The sequence below is a fragment of the Nothobranchius furzeri genome, chromosome 11 (assembly GCF_043380555.1).
Source record: "Nothobranchius furzeri strain GRZ-AD chromosome 11, NfurGRZ-RIMD1, whole genome shotgun sequence".
Taxonomy (NCBI): Eukaryota; Metazoa; Chordata; class Actinopteri; order Cyprinodontiformes; family Nothobranchiidae; genus Nothobranchius; species Nothobranchius furzeri.
In genome coordinates this window covers 14,989,720-15,009,206 of record NC_091751.1, presented here as the reverse complement: position 1 = coordinate 15,009,206, position 19,487 = coordinate 14,989,720, and the positions used below count along the sequence as shown (strand labels likewise).

General features: G+C 46.2%; 1 protein-coding gene across 1 annotated transcript in view; it reads left to right on the top strand.

Annotated features, from left to right (window-relative positions):
• Positions 1-9,527: 9,527 nt before the first annotated feature.
• LOC139073238 (protein NYNRIN-like) overlaps positions 9,528-19,487 on the top strand; it is a 152,616-nt gene continuing 142,656 nt past the window's right edge. Inside the window, exon 1 of the mRNA XM_070556201.1 lies at positions 9,528-11,277. Within this exon, the coding sequence (XP_070412302.1) occupies positions 9,610-11,277 (1,668 nt within the window). The 5' untranslated portion in view covers positions 9,528-9,609. The remainder of the gene's footprint in view (positions 11,278-19,487) is intronic.

The following is a 19,487-nucleotide window of genomic DNA, read 5'->3' as shown; positions in this document are numbered from 1 at the left end:
AACGTTCAGATCACTTACAACTCAATAGATTATACCTTCCTGTAACGTTTAAGCCTGATTGGACCTTGTTTTCACACAAATTAACCCAGAATGATGTGAAATTGTGCTTCGTGCAACATAATTCTGGGGGCCATTTAAAAACCATAAGTGCTAATGACTCCATTCCTCTTTGTGGTTGTAGGGGCTGTTGATTGGAGTATACTAAAACAAACCTGATCTCTCTAGGACATTCAGAAGCCACGTTATAAGCCCACAAAGGTGTAACTGGACTAATTCTTTAAAGTGACACCAGGCCCGTTGACCTTTGGGACATGGTTTGACCCCCTATAGGAATGTGCGATTATCATGAAACGTTCAGATCACTTACAACTCAATAGATTCTTCCATCTTGTAACGTTTCAGCCTGATTGGACCTTGTTTTCACACAAATGGACCCAGAATGATGTGAAATTGTGCTTCGTGCAACATAATTCTGGGTGCCATTTACAAACCATAAGTGCTAATGACTCCATTCCTTTTTGTGGTTGTAGGGGCTGTTGATTGGAGTACACTAAAACAAACCTTATCTCTCTAGGACATTCAGAAGCCAAGTTATAAGCCCACAAATGTGTAACTGGACTACTTCTTTAAATTGACACAAGATCCGGTGACCTTTGGGACATGGTTTGACCCCCTATAGGAATGTGCGATCATCATGAAACGTTCAGATCACTTACAACTCAATAGATTCTACCATCTTGTAACGTTTCAGCCTGATTGGACCTTGTTTTCACACAAATGGACCCAGAATGATGTGAAATTGTGCTTCGTGCAACATAATTCTGGGTGCCATTTACAAACCATAAGTGCTAATGACTCCATTCCTTTTTGTGGTTGTAGGGGCTGTTGATTCGAGTACATTAAAACAAACCTGATCTCTCTAGGACATTCAGAAGCCAAGTTATAAGCCCACAAATGTGTAACTGGACTACTTCTTTAAATTGACACCAGATCCGGTGACCTTTGGGACATGGTTTGACCCCCTTAGGAAAGTGCTATCATCATGAAACGTTCAGATCACTTACAACTCAATAGATTCTACCTTCTTGTAACGTTTCAGCCTGATTGGACCTTGTTTTCACACAAATGGACCCAGAATGATGTGAAATTGTGCTTCGTGCAACATAATTCTGGGTGCCATTTAAAAACCATAAGTGCTAATGACTCCATTCCTTTTTGGGGTAATGTGGCTGTTGATTGGAGTACACTAAAACAAACCTGACTTCTCTAGGACATTCAGAAGCCAAGTTATAAGCCCACAAAGGTGTAACTGGACTACTTCTTTAAAGTGACACCAGGCCCGGTGACCTTTGGGACATGGTTTGACCCCTATAGGAATGTGCGATCATCTTGAAACGTTCAGATCACTTACAACTCAATAGATTCTACCTTCTTGTAACGTTTCAGCCTGATTGGACCTTGTTTTCACACAAATGGACCCAGAATGATGTGAAATTGTGCTTCGTGCAACATAATTCTGGGTGCCATTTAAAAACCATAAGTGCTAATGACTCCATTCCTTTTCGTGATTGTAGGGGCTGTTGATTGGAGTACATTAAAACAAACCTTATCTCTCTAGGACATTCAGAAGCAGAGTTATAAGCCCACAAATGTGTAACTGGACTACTTCTTTAAAGTGACACCAGGCCCGGTGACCTTTGGGACATGGTTTTACCCCCTATAGGAATGTGCGATCATCATGAAACGTTCAGATCACTTACAACTCAATAGATTCTACCTTCTTGTAACGTTTCAGGCTGATTGGACCTTGTTTTCACACAAATGAACCCAGAATTATGTGAAATTGTGCTTCGTGCAACATAATTCTGGGTGCCATTTAAAAACCATAGGTGCTAATGACTCCATTCCTTTTAGTGGTAATGGGGGCTGTTAATTGGAGTACTCTAAAACAAACCTGACCTCTCTAGGATAATCAGAAGCCAAGTTATAAGCCCACAAAGGTGTAACTGGACTACTTCTTTAAAGTGACACCAGGCCCGGTGACCTTTGGGACATGGTTTGACACCCTATAGGAATGTGCGATCATCATGAAACGTTCAGATCACTAACAACTCAATAGATTCTACCTTCTTGTAACGTTTCAGCCTGATTGGACCTTGTTTTCACACAAATGGACCCAGAATGATGTGAAATTGTGCTTCGTGCAACATAATTCTGGGTGCCATTTACAAACCATAAGTGCTAATGACTCCATTCCTTTTTGTGGTTGTAGGGGCTGTTGATTGGAGTACACTAAAGCAAACCTGATCTCCCTAGGACATTCAGAAGCCAAGTTATAAGCCCACAAAGGTGTAACTGGACTACTTCTTTAAAGTGACACCAGGGCCGGTGACCTTTGGGACATGGTTTGACCCCCTATAGGAATGTGCGATCATCTTGAAACGTTCAGATCACTTACAACTCAATAGATTCTACCTTCTTGTAACGTTTCAGCCTGATTGGACCTTGTTTTCACACAAATGGACCCAGAATGATGTTGTTGAGGGTCTGACCTCATGAGGAAATTACTATGCAGTGATTTTCTCCAAAATGACTGTGCTTAAATTGCTCTGAAAAGCAAATAATCACATCAGCGCCAAGAAACTTCATTTCCCATGATGCTTTGCACACGGAAGCATTGTGATGACGTCACCGCCTAGTACCAGAAACACGTTCTGCGCATGTGCGGGAAGCCGTGGAGCTTTTCCCGCGAACTAAGACCATAAATCTTCAGCAGAGACAAAGAATCCTCGTTCTTTTGCCCAGGATACCTGGCGGTAAGGACACGCTTGTCAACGCTCCGTCAACTTGAGCACGCGGAAGCTCTAAGTGCCAAGTTGAGCCACGCAACCGCTGGAAACTACACTCAACTCCATCGGGACCTGACTGGGAACGAGCGGAGCTCCATTCAGCTCTCAGAGACGCTCCGTGGAGAAACACTCGTGGAGCCAAACAACGGAGAAAGCATTAAACCGACGGATGACGCTGAAAACTGCGGAGAAAACGGAGAACCGTCAAATCATAACAGCGGGGACGCCTTGCTGCTTTGGTGATCAGAAAACTCATTTTTTTCTCTCTCCTTTTCTTCTCCCGTTTCCTCTATAGTCCAGAATAAGCAATAAAACTGCGCTATTGCTTAAAAAGTAGCTTCGTGTTTTCCTCTTTCGCTCCCAATTCGTCCTTCGGGTCATTTTGAAAGAATAAACTGCTTATTGATCATCGCTAATATCTTTAGTCGTCAGCTCTGGCCAGGCTGCCGACTCCTTTTAGATTAAATAATTTACAAGTGACCCTTTTGTTGTTTGTTAACTTTTGAAGTGTTTGAGTTAAGTTTTACTGTGATTCTAAGCCACTAAGTGTTCGGGAAAGTAGAAAACTTTACACATCCAGGTCTCCTGTTGAATGCGAGGGGAGGGGCAGAGCCCCACACACACTCACAGCTCACTTTCCCCCACCTACTCTGGGGAAACAAAGACCCATTCATCTCTCACACACACACACACACACACACACACACACACACACACACACACACACACACACACACTCACTCACACACACCACACAAACACCTTGAACATTATTTTGAATATACATCCTTTTATTATATCACATGGTTATTATTCATTTATGCCACTGTTTATTCATTTGACAAATTGTTAATTAAACGTTATAAAATTCAGATTTTCGTCTCCAGTAGCTTTGTTGTGTCGAAGAGAAGTCTCTGCTCCAAGGATTCTACGAACTTCAAGAAAGACTGATAAGAGTTTTGGATTCAATTTTTCCCCGGTAAAAGGGGAATGGTGCCCCGTATATCTAAGAATATCTTAATTAATTAATAAATCAGTAAATATTCCCATATTTACAGAATTTATTGAAGAATCCAAAAGTAAGTTGAAGCTTACTAATTGTTCGCTCCTAATAACCCCAACATTTATTGGTGCAGCCCGCGTGAGGCTTGGATACACAGAGATTTCTATCCGGCACAAACAAACAAATAAATCCAAAGAGCTTGAATTAAAAATAATCCGTTGTTCAGCCTTGAACCAGCAACAGAGTGGTGCTGATTTCGCTGAGCAGGAAGCTGCATCGAACTCTCACCAGTAACTCAGTGCTTCTTTAAAGGTGCAACGTGTAAATTAATTCTGGTTGACCTTTTAGGTTAAAAATTCAGTTTTTCCTTAAAGGTGCAACGTGTAATTAATTCTGGCTAACCTTTTAGGTTAAAATTCAGCTTTTCCTTAAAGGTGCAACGTGTAATTAATTCTGGCTAACCTTTTAGGTTAAAATTCAGTTTTTCCTTAAAGGTGCAACGTGTATTTAATTCTGGCTAACCTTTTAGGTTAAAATTCAGTTCCTCATTAAAGGTGCAGCGTGTAAGTAATTCTGACTAACCCTTTTAGGCTAAAATTAACTGCTAATTTAGCGACTTTAACTCACAGTGGCTATTATAACTAACTGAAACCTTCACTCAAAGACTGATAACACCCTGTTTGCTAATATTCTGAAGGAATAACTAGCATATTTAACACTGCAAGTGTTGTAAGACGTTGCTACGGCAACGCACCAGCTTTTGCTAAAATACTGAAAGGAATAGTATTTTAAGCGTCAGTCACGGCATTCCGTGCAATCTTAAAACGCTAAAACCTGTGCGCACAAAGGTTAATTTAGTGTTTTTCTGCTACAAAGCTAGCAGTTGCTGCCAAAGGTGCAGCCTTGAGCTATCTGCAGAAGCTCTACTAGGCTATTTTTGGTTCGGTTGTTAAAATGGAGGGACAGAGTAGTGAACTGACCAACTCCCAGCAACCAGGTGGCGCTGCGGCCCACAAATGTGAACCTGGCCTACTTTCTGGACAAATATTGTCCAAACTGGTCGCGGTTGCTCGAGAACCCGACTACCCTTCTAGGGATTTCACTGAAGAACAGCGTAGCGACGAGCTAGAAGCTGTAATTGACCAAATAGAAAACCTGGATGGTACAAAACCAATCCAGGTTCACTTAGCTAAGTTAGCCTTGATCCTCTATCAGAGAGAACTCCAACATGATCGAGAAATCATGAAGCTCCAGAGCATGCTAGCTGAAAGGCAGCAAAATGGAAGGCAGAAGGATGACGAGGAGGAAGACAACACCGATTCTGGGGAAGATGGGGAGAAGACCCCGCCCCCCTCTGCTGATGACAACAGACAGTGGGAAGGGGGGAAACACCAGGACTCTCTGGACGGACGCACGCCGCAGGGGAGAGATGAAGCTCATCTGTTCCAACCTTCGGCCCCGTTCCCTACACACACTATAGGGCATTCAGGACCACCTAGGGGCCGAGAGCAGTTCGCCCTCGAACCCCAGGTTGGACCACCACCCTCATCTTCACGGCCTTCTCAATCTGTGAGAAGTCGACCAGCTGAGCGGCACCTCTATTTAGACCGCTCCCCCAGTCCACGAAGGGTGAAAGGTGCCGATTGGGGTTATGCACCCCAAGCTGCACCTCAACCATCTACCCATCCTAGCTACTCCGGTATTCGGCATGCCGATAACCAGCAGCATGACAGAGCATACTACGCAGACGTGCCCCGGGAGGAGGCCATCCCAGGACACCCACGTGACGTGCCAGCAGCCCGCCACAGCATGCCAGACCCCAATTTGGGTCCCAGGAGTCAACATTGGGAGCCCAGAGCACACCAGCGATATCCAGCGCCCTCTGAGACAGACCGTGGGTCAGAGTCAGAGGATGACGCGCCGTACCGTGTGTCAGGGCTCCGTGTACGTCAAATTGAATCGCTAGCTAAAGACATAGAATGCTTTGATCCTAACACCAATGAATCCAATGTCGACGATTATCTCAGGGAGATAGAACGTTGTCTGCTTGATCTTCCAGCACCCTCTTCAAGGGAAAAGCTCAAGCTAATTTGGAAAACCACATCTAGAACGGTGCACGGTTTCATGGAAACTCTACCACCTGACATTCGTGATCGGTACTCCTCGCTCTGCCGAGCGTTGAGAGATGAATACGCCACGTATGCAGACTCTGCGTCAGCTACAATGGGGGCCTTCTCCATCAAACACGGGAGGAACGAACCCCCCAGAGAGTATTATCGCCGACTCAAAAGTGCTTATTTCCAAGGTCGAAACGGCCCTGGGCTCGAGGAAGACCCTGCCTTCAGATCCCTGTTCATTCACAACCTGCACGAGTGTGTTCGATCCGAAGTCTCAATGTATTGTCGGATGAAAAAACTGACAACTCAGGAGATTAGGAGATATGATCAACAGGCTTGGGAAGCCGGCGGAAAGCCCCAAAAGCCTGACGCACATCACCGCGTTATGCACCTAGCTCCCGACGCCGAGCCGCGTTTGGAGCTCGAAGGCACAGAAGCTCCACCCACTAAGCCAAAATCTGCTAAACCTAGACCTGCTAAACCGCAAAAGCAGTCCCAATCTCCTCAACAGGGGAAGGGGGGTGCTGATTGGCCGCCTAGGTCTGGACAATCAGACAGGAAGTGGCCCAACCAAAACCAACGGCAGGCAGGTCGGAACAGTGGAAGGTTTAAGGAGCGCCGCCAACAGGTAAGTCCCGAACGCAAGTCCGCAGGTGAGTACTTGACCAAAGCCGACCTCCAGGAGATGTTTCAGCAGTTCCTAGCTAAACAGAAGGAACAGCTGAGATCTGCAGATGAGACCCCTGCACCAAAGTCTTCTTCTAAGAAGCCAGACCCAGAGCCAACGTCCGCATGACTAGGCGTGGCTCAACCTCCCAGCGTGGCCAGGACCTACCTGATCAGCTGGGGAAACACTACTGGTAGATCACAGGAGTCTCCTGAAATCTACCCCCCAGAGAAACCTGATACTAAATTTCTGAAGTTCCTTGGTGACTTAACAAACCATGATCATGCTCGCCGTTTGTACTGTAGCACCAAGGTAGGTGGATGCATACAGGTTGATGCTTTGCTGGATACCGGCTCAGAAATCACCCTGATGTGCTCCACACTGTTCCATCGCGTGTCTGACACCATGCGGTCGCTCGGGAAACCAGTCCAGGTAGAACCCTGTGACCTGAAAATCACCAGCTACACCCAGACCCGGGAGTGTATCACTCACCGGGCGTGGCTGGACATCACCTTCCAAGACATGACTCTGGTTCACCCGTTTTATGTCTGCCAGCTAGACACTGAACCACTTCTCATTGGTCAGGACCTGCTTGAACGTCTAGCTCCCCTCATCGACTGCCAGAAGGGTCAACTGTGGGCCCAGGTGGAAACACCTAAGCCCTGGAACCCGGATAGCAGCCGACCATCCTCCATTCTTGAAGTCAGCCTAAGTGAGCCGCAAAACCCTTGTTCCAAGGTCATGCCCCTCCCTACGGCTCCCACAGACGATGTCCGCCTGCAAAGGCATGAAACCGCTCCTGGAACTCCGCTCCGCGCACATTCATCTTTTCTCTGCTCGCTGAAGAACGTCAGCCTGCAGCCATATGCACCACACATAGTTGGTGGTCTTACCATCAACTGCACCCACATCTCAGATGCTCGCCTTGCTCTTTGGTCTGAAAAGTCAGCCATCAGCCAGCAGACGTTTGAACACCTGCGTCAGAAGGACCCCCTTCTGGTCAGTGTGACACGTAGCCATCGGCTCTTGTCACCTACTTGGCCGCAGAGGCTCCTGAAAGCGCCAGAGGTCTGCTCTCTGACTATCCAACTTGGAGCAAGACAGCTCACACATACATTCAGCATCATACCACAGCTTGATCCACCTGCACTCATTGGAGCAGATCTGCTGGTTCGACTAGGTGCCCAGCTGGACACTTGCAATCAAGTCCTTTGGGCCCGGGCCACACCATCCTCTGAGCCTCGCTCAGAAGGCCGTGAACACTTGCTGTCCGGACAGACCATTCCACAGGCCTGCCGTGCAGTGGTTGAGGCCAGCACGGTTCTGCCCCCACTGGTCAAAGGAGTGCCTGTTCGTCTGACTCTGATGAAGCATCAGAAGCTGCCAGGCAAACAGGCCTTCTTCCAGCCATCACCACACTTCTTGGAGCTCAACTTAGCCGTCTGTGGCACGCCACTCTTGGAGCTGAACAATCGTTCTGCCTACTTGTTGGTCGAAAATCCGACCCGGAGTCCTATCCACATGCCGGCAGGAAAGCCCTTGGGCATGCTGATAGATAGCTCATTCCATGACTTTGAACTTTCAGTCCCCGTGATCGGACAACTTCCGTTGTTCTTGAACGACAGACAGGTTGGTGTAGACACATTCAGTACTTTCCCTTCACAAATGATTACCATCAAGCGGCATGAAGCCCTTCCTAAGGAACCCATTTGCAGTGCAACCTTAGATACTGACAGCGGTCAGTGTCTAACGGTTTTTGCAATAAATACTCAACCCTCTGAGTCACCGGTTGAAAGCCCGGAACACCAGAGACCCTCCTCCTCTGAACCTTATGACGGCTTCGAGGCCGAAGTCAGCCAGCAGCTTGACAAAGCGGATGCGCTGGAGTCAGAGGAGTAGAGAGCAGAGCTTAGAAGCCTGTTCTATGAGTTTCAGTCCGTCTTATCCAGGGACTCCCTGGACTGTGGACTCACAAACCTGCACACGGTTCGCATTCCGACGAACCCGAATGCCCCTCCTACTTTTGTACGTCAGTACAAGATTCCCCTCGCTGCTTATGAGTCGATCCAGGAGATCCTCGATCAGTTGAAGGAGAAAAACATCATCAGAGAGTGTAACTCCACTTACAACTCTCCCATCTGGCCGGTTCTGAAACCGACTGGGAAATGGCGTCTCACCATAGACTATCGTGCACTGAACAAACAAGTACCTCTCTCCAGGTGGCCTATGATCCATTTAGATCAGGAGCTAGCCAGAGTCAGAGATGCTCGTTTCTTCTCTACGGTTGACGTAGCCAACGGCTTCTGGACCATGAAGGTTGAGCCGGCGGACCAGTATAAACTGGCTTTCTCCTTTGGAAATCGCCAATATACTTGGAACCGCTGCCCCTTTGGCTACTCTAACTCACCTGCCGAGTTCAACATCTTCCTCCACAAAGCCATGTCAGATGCTGCTTCCAGAGGGAACCTCATATATGTCGATGACATCTTGATGAGGAGTCGAACCTTCGAGGAGCACCTGGCCGAACTCCGTCACGTGCTGCAACAGCTCGCTGACGCCGGAGCTAAATTGGCGATTCTCAAGGGACAGTGGTGTCGAACCAAAGTGGAGTATGTTGGACTGCTGGTTGGCCCTAATAGAGTCGAGCCCCAAGCGGGACGCATTAGAGCCATTCAGGACATCAAAGCCCCAGCTAATCTGACCGAACTCAGGAGCTTCCTCGGAGTCAGCAACTACTCCAGGCAGTTCATTGAGGAGTACGCTGAAATAGCGAGGCCCCTCACTGAGCTGCTTCAGAACGACACACCTTTCGTGTGGGACAGACCCCAAGAACACTCCTTCCAGTTCCTAAAACAGAAGTTGGCGTCCGCACCCTGTCTGGCTAACCCAGACAAGGATAAAGAGTTCTACATAGAGGCTACTTTCTCCTCTCACTGCCTGAGCGCTGCTTTGAAGCAGAAACACGATCAGGACATGAGAGTTGTGGCATACGCCAGCAAGCCTCTGAGCAAGGTGGAACTCCAGTTCTCAGACTGCGAGAGAGCTCTCCTCTCTACAGTCTGGGCCGTCGAACGCTTTCGTAGTTACATCGGTGGACAGAAAGTGATCATTGAAACGTGTCATCAGCCCGTCACCTTCCTAAACAGCCAGCGTCTGCGCGAAGGAAGAGTGTCAAACAGCCGCATTGCGACGTGGATGATGGTGCTCCAAGGATACAACATTGAGGTCAAGTATGGTCAGAACACCAAGCTAGCGCTAGGACAAGGGCTAGCAGGCTGCCAGCACTGTGACTCTGACTCCGTCATGGGCCCCCTGGACACACCTGCCGCAGTCTACCCGACCGCATCCAATCATCGCTACTTTGATGAGAATGTTTGCCAAGGGCTTCCGAAAGTTTACACTGACGGATGCGCCTACCTTCACGAAGGCCAGCTCCGTGCCGGGGTTGGAGTCGTTTGGGTGGACTGTGACACTAAGCAACCAAATCACTACCGGTTGGGCCAAAAGTCTAGTCAGTACGCCGAAATTGCTGCAGTGTTGATAACCCTCCAGCAGGCGGCAGCCTTGGACATCACTCAAATCGTCCTTTGCTCAGATTCAAACTACGCTAGACACAGCTTCATTTCTCACTTCCCCATGTGGAAGGAGAACCACATGAAAAACGCCAGGAACAGAGATGTGAAACACTCGGAGTTATTCCTAGCGTGTGATCTGCTCACCACTGAGAAAGGCATAATGGTCTACTGGAAAAAGGTCAAAGGTCACTCCAGGACCATAGGTCCGGAGAAAGATGGTAATGACGAAGCTGACCGCCTTGCTAAGCTCGGTGCTGACCAGGGAACCTGCTGGGAATTCAAAGACGAGTGGCTTCCTCCCAAGGCCGTTCACGAGGTCTGTGCGATTACTCGTCGCCATGCTAAACAGGCAGACGAACCTCAGAACATTGGGGTACCCGTGTTTCTAGGCAGACAACCACATGACGCGGACCTAGTCACCATGCAGGAACAAGATCCTGACCTGAAGCTCATCCGCGAGCTTCTCCAAAAGGGCCCGATGTCTAAACAACCGTCACCACCTACTGGCGCAAGCCGAGATTTGGTAACCCTGCATCGTCAACTCGCGCATCTGAAACTACAAAACGATTTGTTAGTTTACATACGTGACGATCACAGCCCGCCGTGCTGGGTTGTTCCACTCGACCACAGAGGAGTGATGCTTGCCTACGCCCACGACACTCCGGTTGGAGGTCACCGCGGAACAAAAGCTACCCTCGCGTCACTGACAGAAGTAGCATATTGGCCATCGATGTCCAAGGATGTACACAGCTATGTCCAAGGCTTCCTCATCTGTGCCCAGTTTCAACCCTCCCAGCCGCTTGCTAGAGCACCACTGCAACGCAGGGGAATAACCTTCCCTTGGTCCCACCTGCAGATCGACTGGGTTGGACCGGTTCCCAAATCGGCAAGAGGAAACAAATATATGCTAACTGTAACTTGCAGTTTCACAAAGTGGGTGGAATGCCTTCCAGCGCCAAACGATACAGCCGTCACAACCGCTGTACTGCTGATTAACCACGTTTTCAGTCGATGGGGACTTCCACTCTGCATTGACTCTGACCGGGGAACTCATTTCACATCCAGTGTAATGACGTCCCTGTTTGAACTTTTCGGAGTGGAAGTGAGATTCCACCTCCCCTATCACCCACAGTCATCCGGACAGGTCGAACGGATGAACCGCACGGTCGTCTCCATGCTCAAAAAGTACGTCTGCTCCACCGGGAAGGACTGGGACGTTAAGCTCCCTCTGGTCCTGATGGCCATACGGTCTACTCCCCAGCGATCCACGGGGGTTACGCCCTTTGAGATGATGACCGGCAGACTGATGACTCTACCACTGCACCTCCTGTATCACCCAGAGGATGTCAGTGCTGCCACTGCCTATACCGCTCATCAGTATGTGGCAGACTTGAAAACACACCTCAGAGCTACGTTCGCACACGCTCAGAAGAAACTGGAGACCAACGTAGAAGGCGCTAAGGCCTACTACGACCAAAAGACAACCAGCCGCGAATACGAGGTGGGAGACAAAGTATTCTACTTTCGGTTCGCCCAACCGGCACGCAAAGCTAAGAAGTTCCTGCCCTGCTGGTCAGGACCATTTGAGATCGTGGCAAAACTCTCTCCAGTTGCATACAGGTTACGCATCACCAAAGCGAGACAGGAGCCTGTCTACAAATGGGTGCATGCAAACCAAATCAAACCCTACGTCAAACCATCCCCGCGGGTACAGAGACCAGACTCCCCGCAGGAGGTAGACGTAGTTGCTACATAGTTCTATGCATGGAAATGGAAAGGGGGGAAAGTGCACGTTTAACCCACTAACATGTACTAACCGACAAAGAACCAGCCCCCCCCCCCCCCCCCCCCCCCCCCCGCCGTCATTTTCACTAACCAAGAGAAACTCCTCCTAGAACGCTAACAGGAAGTACTTACTAAAACCTTACAGGGTACTCTTGTAACTGTCAACCTACATTCTGCTCTGATTAATGAATCTCTACGTGCTATCAAGACTTTGTCTGAAACCATACATCAGGATATTGTGTACACATGAGTGGTGAGAGATTTGATGCAGGACCTGCTCAGGGAAGTAAGTTCCACGCTGGACAGCTTGGTTGAAAGTCGTATTTCCCCGTACTTGGTACCACTGGACCTGCTCAAAGTTAGCTTGACAGCTGCTACCCCTCTACTGTGCACCTTTCACAAATCCACCTAGCGTACAGCCTAGGTAGTGCAATTCCCATTCACGTTGATGCAGAAAATTAGAACTCGGTTTCCTGTTACATGTTCCCATAATTGTGACACCTCACATCTATAGGTTTAAGTCGATGCTGAACTTTGGTATTTGAAAGGACGGTAGGCATTTCCACTTTGAACTAGAAACCTGGCACTCCATCACCTCAACCTCGAACAGCATGACTCAGAGATTGAGATCATGGACGTTTTCCAGGGTTATAACTTTGCCTTCGATTTAGAAATTGACCAACAATTACTGGTTGAAGGAACCAAATTTGCTAAGTTCACACAAAACCCGCGTGAACTTACTTTGACGCCCAAGACGCTACATTGACACAGATTATACGACTTTAATCTGCACATTGGTCGCCCTGGGGATGGGATGGCTCATCACGGCCGTGATTGCTTATTCCGCCTACAGGCGTGTTAAGAAACTCCAAGATAAGATGCACTTGCTCACCTACGGTGTGCCTCGTAACCGCGTTCGGGGAGACTCCAAGTGTGAATGTACCACACCTGTCTAAAGGGGGTGAGCAACATTTTCTTTGTTATTCTGTAAACCTAAGAGTAGTTCTCATTTTAGTCTACCTCACATATTTATCTGAGTGTTGCAGTATGTCACATTCTTTATAAGCTACACACTGACTGTATGACCTAAGAATGTATTTTATGAGACCTCAAGGTTGCTATGAATTTTCTTGGATGTTATATGTTTTTTTTTTTGGGGTTTTCTGTATTTTTGTTTCTTACTTGGTCACATATTAACTAGTGGTTATGTGCCGGCCCAGCTCAGTCTGTCAATGACTCTGTCTGACGCACCAGCACATTGTAGTACCTCTTAGTTTTATGGTCCTTGTTTTAGCCCAAAGACTGTCCTGATCCACCCTTTGGACCAAAAAGGGGGGAATCTTGGGACCACATAGGTCAATGCGCGTTTGCGAACTATGGACCTCGTACATCACCGCGTGATCCATAAACTGAACTGTATGGCCGGCGGTGAGATGCCTTTGTGTCCACTCGTGGAGTTAACCGCCCACCGACCTTCCTCCTTCTACACTACTACCTCTTGCATGGACGACATCATCATTGCGTACCACCTGCGTGAGTGGCTTCTTCTCGTTATGCGCGTTGGGGACTATCCCGTTTCCTATCCTCTTTGTGCCTGACCAGGATCAAAGGCCAAAGGCGCCAGGATCCAAGACAAAGACCAAAGACAAAGGCGTCCAAGGAGACCAACGTCCTAAGGGACAAACCCACCTGTGCTTCCGACAATCAAGTCGACCTACGTTCATGAGGAACAAACCCATCTGTGCTTCCGACGATCGAGCTTTGGGCGCGATCCCCGAAACCAAAAGGGGGAATGTTGAGGGTCTGACCTCATGAGGAAATTACTATGCAGTGATTTTCTCCAAAATGACTGTGCTTAAATTGCTCTGAAAAGCAAATAATCACATCAGCGCCAAGAAACTTCATTTCCCATGATGCTTTGCACACGGAAGCATTGTGATGACGTCACCGCCTAGTACCAGAAACACGTTATGCGCATGTGCGGGAAGCCGTGGAGCTTTTCCCGCGAACTAAGACCATAAATCTTCAGCAGAGACAAAGAATCCTCGTTCTTTTGCCCAGGATACCTGGCGGTAAGGACACGCTTGTCAACGCTCCGTCAACTTGAGCACGCGGAAGCTCTAAGTGCCAAGTTGAGCCACGCAACCGCTGGAAACTACACTCAACTCCATCGGGACCTGACTGGGAACGAGCGGAGCTCCATTCAGCTCTCAGAGACGCTCCGTGGAGAAACACTCGTGGAGCCAAACAACGGAGAAAGCATTAAACCGACGGATGACGCTGAAAACTGCGGAGAAAACGGAGAACCGTCAAATCATAACAGCGGGGACGCCTTGCTGCTTTGGTGATCAGAAAACTCATTTTTTTCTCTCTCCTTTTCTTCTCCCGTTTCCTCTATAGTCCAGAATAAGCAATAAAACCGCGCTATTGCTTAAAAAGTAGCTTCGTGTTTTCCTCTTTCGCTCCCAATTCGTCCTTCGGGTCATTTTGAAAGAATAAACTGCTTATTGATCATCGCTAATATCTTTAGTCGTCAGCTCTGGCCAGGCTGCCGACTCCTTTTAGATTAAATAATTTACAAGTGACCCTTTTGTTGTTTGTTAATTTTTGAAGTGTTTGAGTTAAGTTTTACTGTGATTCTAAGCCACTAAGTGTTCGGGAAAGTAGAAAACTTTACACATCCAGGTCTCCTGTTGAATGCGAGAGGAGGGGCAGAGCCCCACACACACTCACAGCTCACTTTCCCCCACCTACTCTGGGGAAACAAAGACCCATTCATCTCTCACACACACACACACACACACACACACACACACACTCACTCACACACAACACACAAACACCTTGAACATTATTTTGAATATACATCCTTTTATTATATCACATGGTTATTATTCATTTATGCCACTGTTTATTCATTTGACAAATTGTTAATTAAACGTTATAAAATTCAGATTTTCGTCTCCAGTAGCTTTGTTGTGTCGAAGAGAAGTCTCTGCTCCAAGGATTCTACGAACTTCAAGAAAGACTGATAAGAGTTTTGGATTCAATTTTTCCCCGGTAAAAGGAGAATGGTGCCCCGTATATCTAAGAATATCTTAATTAATTAATAAATCAGTAAATATTCCCATATTTACAGAATTTATTGAAGAATCCAAAAGTAAGTTGAAGCTTACTAATTGTTCGCTCCTAATAACCCCAACAATGTGAAATTGTGCTTCGTGCAACATAATTCTGGGTGCCATTTACAAACCATAAGTGCTAATGACTCCATTCCTTTTTGTGGTTGTTGGGGCTGTTGGTTGGAGTACATTAAAACAAACCTGATCTCTCTAGGACATTCAGAAGCCAAGTTATAAGCCCACAAATGTGTAACTGGACTACTTCTTTAAATTGACTCCAGATTCGGTGACCTTTGGGACATGGTTTGACCCCCTTAGGGAAGTGCTATCATCTTGAAACGTTCAGATCACTTACAACTCAATAGATTCTACCTTCTTGTAACGTTTGAGCCATATTGGACCTTGTTTTCACACAAATGAACCCAGAATGATGTGAAATTGTGCTTCGTGCAACATAATTCTGGGTGCCATTTAAAAACCATAAGTGCTAATGACTCCATTCCTTTTTGGGGTAATGTGGCTGTTGATTGGAGTCCACTAAAACAAACCTGACTTCTCTAGGACATTCAGAAGCCAAGTTATAAGCCCACAAAGGTGTAACTGGACTACTTCTTTAAAGTGACACCAGGCCCGGTGACCTTTGGGACATGGTTTTACCCCCTATAGGAATGTGTGATCATCATGAAACGTTCAGATCATTTACAACTCAATAGATTCTACCTTCTTGTAACGTTTCAGCCTGATTGGACCTTGTTTTCACACAAATGAACCCAGAATTATGTGAAATTGTGCCTCGTGCAACATAATTCTGGGTGCCATTTAAAAACCATAGGTGCTAATGACTCCATTCCTTTTAGTGGTAATGGGGGCTGTTAATTGGAGTACTCTAAAACAAACCTGACCTCTCTAGGATAATCAGAAGCCAAGTTATAAGCCCACAAAGGTGTAACTGGACTACTTCTTTAAAGTGACACCAGGCCCGGTGACCTTTGGGACATGGTTTGACCCCCTATAGGAATGTGCGATCATCATGAAACGTTCAGATCACTTACAACTCAATAGATTCTACCTTCTTGTAACGTTTCAGCCTGATTGGACCTTGTTTTCACACAAATGGACCCAGAATGATGTGAAATTGTGCTTCGTGCAACATAATTCTGGGTGCCATTTACAAACCATAAGTGCTAATGACTCCATTCCTTTTTGTGGTTGTAGGGGCTGTTGATTGGAGTACACTAAAGCAAACCTGATCTCTCTAGGACATTCAGAAGCCAAGTTATAAGCCCACAAAGGTGTAACTGGACTACTTCTTTAAAGTGACACCAGGCCCGGTGACCTTTGGGACATGGTTTGACTCCCTATAGGAATGTGCAATCATCTTGAAACGTTCAGATCTCTTACAACTCAATAGATTCTACCTTCTCGTAACGTTTCAGCCTGATTGGACCTTGTTTTCACACAAATGGACCCAGAATGATGTGAAATTGTGCTTCGTGCAACATAATTCTGGGTGCCATTTACAAACCATAAGTGCTAATGACTCCATTCCTTTTTGTGGTTGTCGGGGCTGTTGGTTGGAGTACATTAAAACAAACCTGATCTCTCTAGGACATTCAGAAGCCAAGTTATAAGCCCACAAATGTATAACTGGACTACTTCTTTAAATTGACACCAGATCCGGTGACCTTTGGGACATTGTTTGACCCCCTTAGGAAAGTGTGATCATCTTGAAACGTTCAGATCACTTACAACTCAATAGATTCTACCTTCTTGTAATGTTTCAGCCTGATTGGACCTTGTTTTCACACAAATGGACCCAGAATGATGTGAAATTGTGCTTCGTGCAACCTAATTCTGGGTGCCATTTAAAAACCATAAGTGCTAATGACTCCATTCCTTTTTGGGGTAATGTGGCTGTTGATTGGAGTACACTAAAACAAACCTGACTTCTCTAGGACATTCAGAAGCCAAGTTATAAGCCCGCAAAGGTGTAACTGGACTACTTCTTTAAAGTGACACCAGGCCCGGTGACCTTTGGGACATGGTTTGACCCCTATAGGAATGTGCGATCATCTTGAAACGTTCAGATCACTTACAACTCAATAGATTCTACCTTCTTGTAACGTTTCAGCCTGATTGGACCTTGTTTTCACACAAATGGACCCAGAATGATGTGAAATTGTGCTTCGTGCAACATAATTCTGGGTGCCATTTAAAAACCATAAGTGCTAATGACTCCATTCCTTTTTGTGGTTGTAGGGGCTGTTGATTGGAGTATACTAAAACAAACCTGATCTCTCTAGGACATTCAGAAGCCAAGTTATAAGCCCACAAATGTGTAACTGGACTACTTCTTTAAATTGACACCAGATCCGGTGACCTTTGGGACATGGTTTGACCCCCTTAGGAAAGTGCTATCATCTTGAAACGTTCAGATCACTTACAACTCAATAGATTCTACCTTCCTGTAACATTTCAGCCTGATTGGACCTTGTTTTCACACAAATGGACCCAGAATGATGTGAAATTGTGCTTCGTGCAACATAATTCTGGGTGCCATTTACAAACCATAAGTGCTAATGACTCCATTCCTTTTCGTGGTTGTAGGGGCTGTTGATTGGAGTACATTAAAACAAACCTTATCTCTCTAGGACATTCAGAAGCAGAGTTATAAGCCCACAAATGTGTAACTGGACTACTTCTTTAAAGTGACACCAGGCCCGGTGACCTTTGGGACATGGTTTTACCCCCTATAGGAATGTGCGATCATCATGAAACGTTCAGATCACTTACAACTCAATAGATTCTACCTTCTTGTAACGTTTCAGGCTGATTGGACCTTGTTTTCACACAAATGAACCCAGAATTATGTGAAATTGTGCTTCGTGCAACATAATTCTGGGTGCCATTTAAAAACCATAGGTGCTAATGACTCCATTCCTTTTAGTGGTAATGGGGGCTGTTAATTGGAGTACTCTAAAACAAACCTGACCTCTCTAGGATAATCAGAAGCCAAGTTATAAGCCCACAAAGGTGTAACTGGACTACTTCTTTAAAGTGACACCAGGCCCGGTGACCTTTGGGACATGGTTTGACACCCTATAGGAATGTGCGATCATCATGAAACGTTCAGATCACTAACAACTCAATAGATTCTACCTTCTTGTAACGTTTCAGCCTGATTGGACCTTGTTTTCACACAAATGGACCCAGAATGATGTGAAATTGTGCTTCGTGCAACATAATTCTGGGTGCCATTTACAAACCATAAGTGCTAATGACTCCATTCCTTTTTGTGGTTGTAGGGGCTGTTGATTGGAATACACTAAAGCAAACCTGATCTCTCTAGGACATTCAGAAGCCAAGTTATAAGCCCACAAAGGTGTAACTGGACTACTTCTTTAAAGTGACACCAGGCCCGGTGACCTTTGGGACATGGTTTGACCCCCTATAGGAATGTGCGATCATCTTGAAACGTTCAGATCACTTACAACTCAATAGATTCTACCTTCTTGTAACGTTTCAGCCTGATTGGACCTTGTTTTCACACAAATGGACCCAGAATGATGTGAAATTGTGCTTCGTGCAACATAATTCTGGGTGCCATTTACAAACCATAAGTGCTAATGACTCCATTCCTTTTTGTGGTTGTTGGGGCTGTTGGTTGGAGTACATTAAAACAAAACTGATCTCTCTAGGACATTCAGAAGCCAAGTTATAAGCCCACAAATGTGTAACTGGACTACTTCTTTAAATTGACACCAGATCCGGTGACCTTTGGGACATGGTTTGACCCCCTTAGGAAAGTGCGATCATCTTGAAACGTTCAGATCATTTACAACTCAATAGATTCTACCTTCTTGTAACGTTTCAGCCTGATTGGACCTTGTTTTCACACAAATGGACCCAGAATGATGTGAAATTGTGCTTCGTGCAACATAATTCTGGGTGCCATTTAAAAACCATAAGTGCTAATGACTCCATTCCTTTTTGTGGTTGTAGGGGCTGTTGATTGGAGTATACTTAAACAAACCTGATCTCTCTAGGACATTCAGAAGCCAAGTTATAAGCCCACAAATGTGTAACTGGACTACTTCTTTAAATTGACTCCAGATTCGGTGACCTTTGGGACATGGTTTGACCCCCTTAGGGAAGTGCTATCATCTTGAAACGTTCAGATCACTTACAACTCAATAGATTCTACCTTCTTGTAACGTTTGAGCCATATTGGACCTTGTTTTCACACAAATGAACCCAGAATGATGTGAAATTGTGCTTCGTGCAACATAATTCTGGGTGCCATTTAAAAACCATAAGTGCTAATGACTCCATTCCTTTTTGGGGTAATGTGGCTGTTGATTGGAGTCCA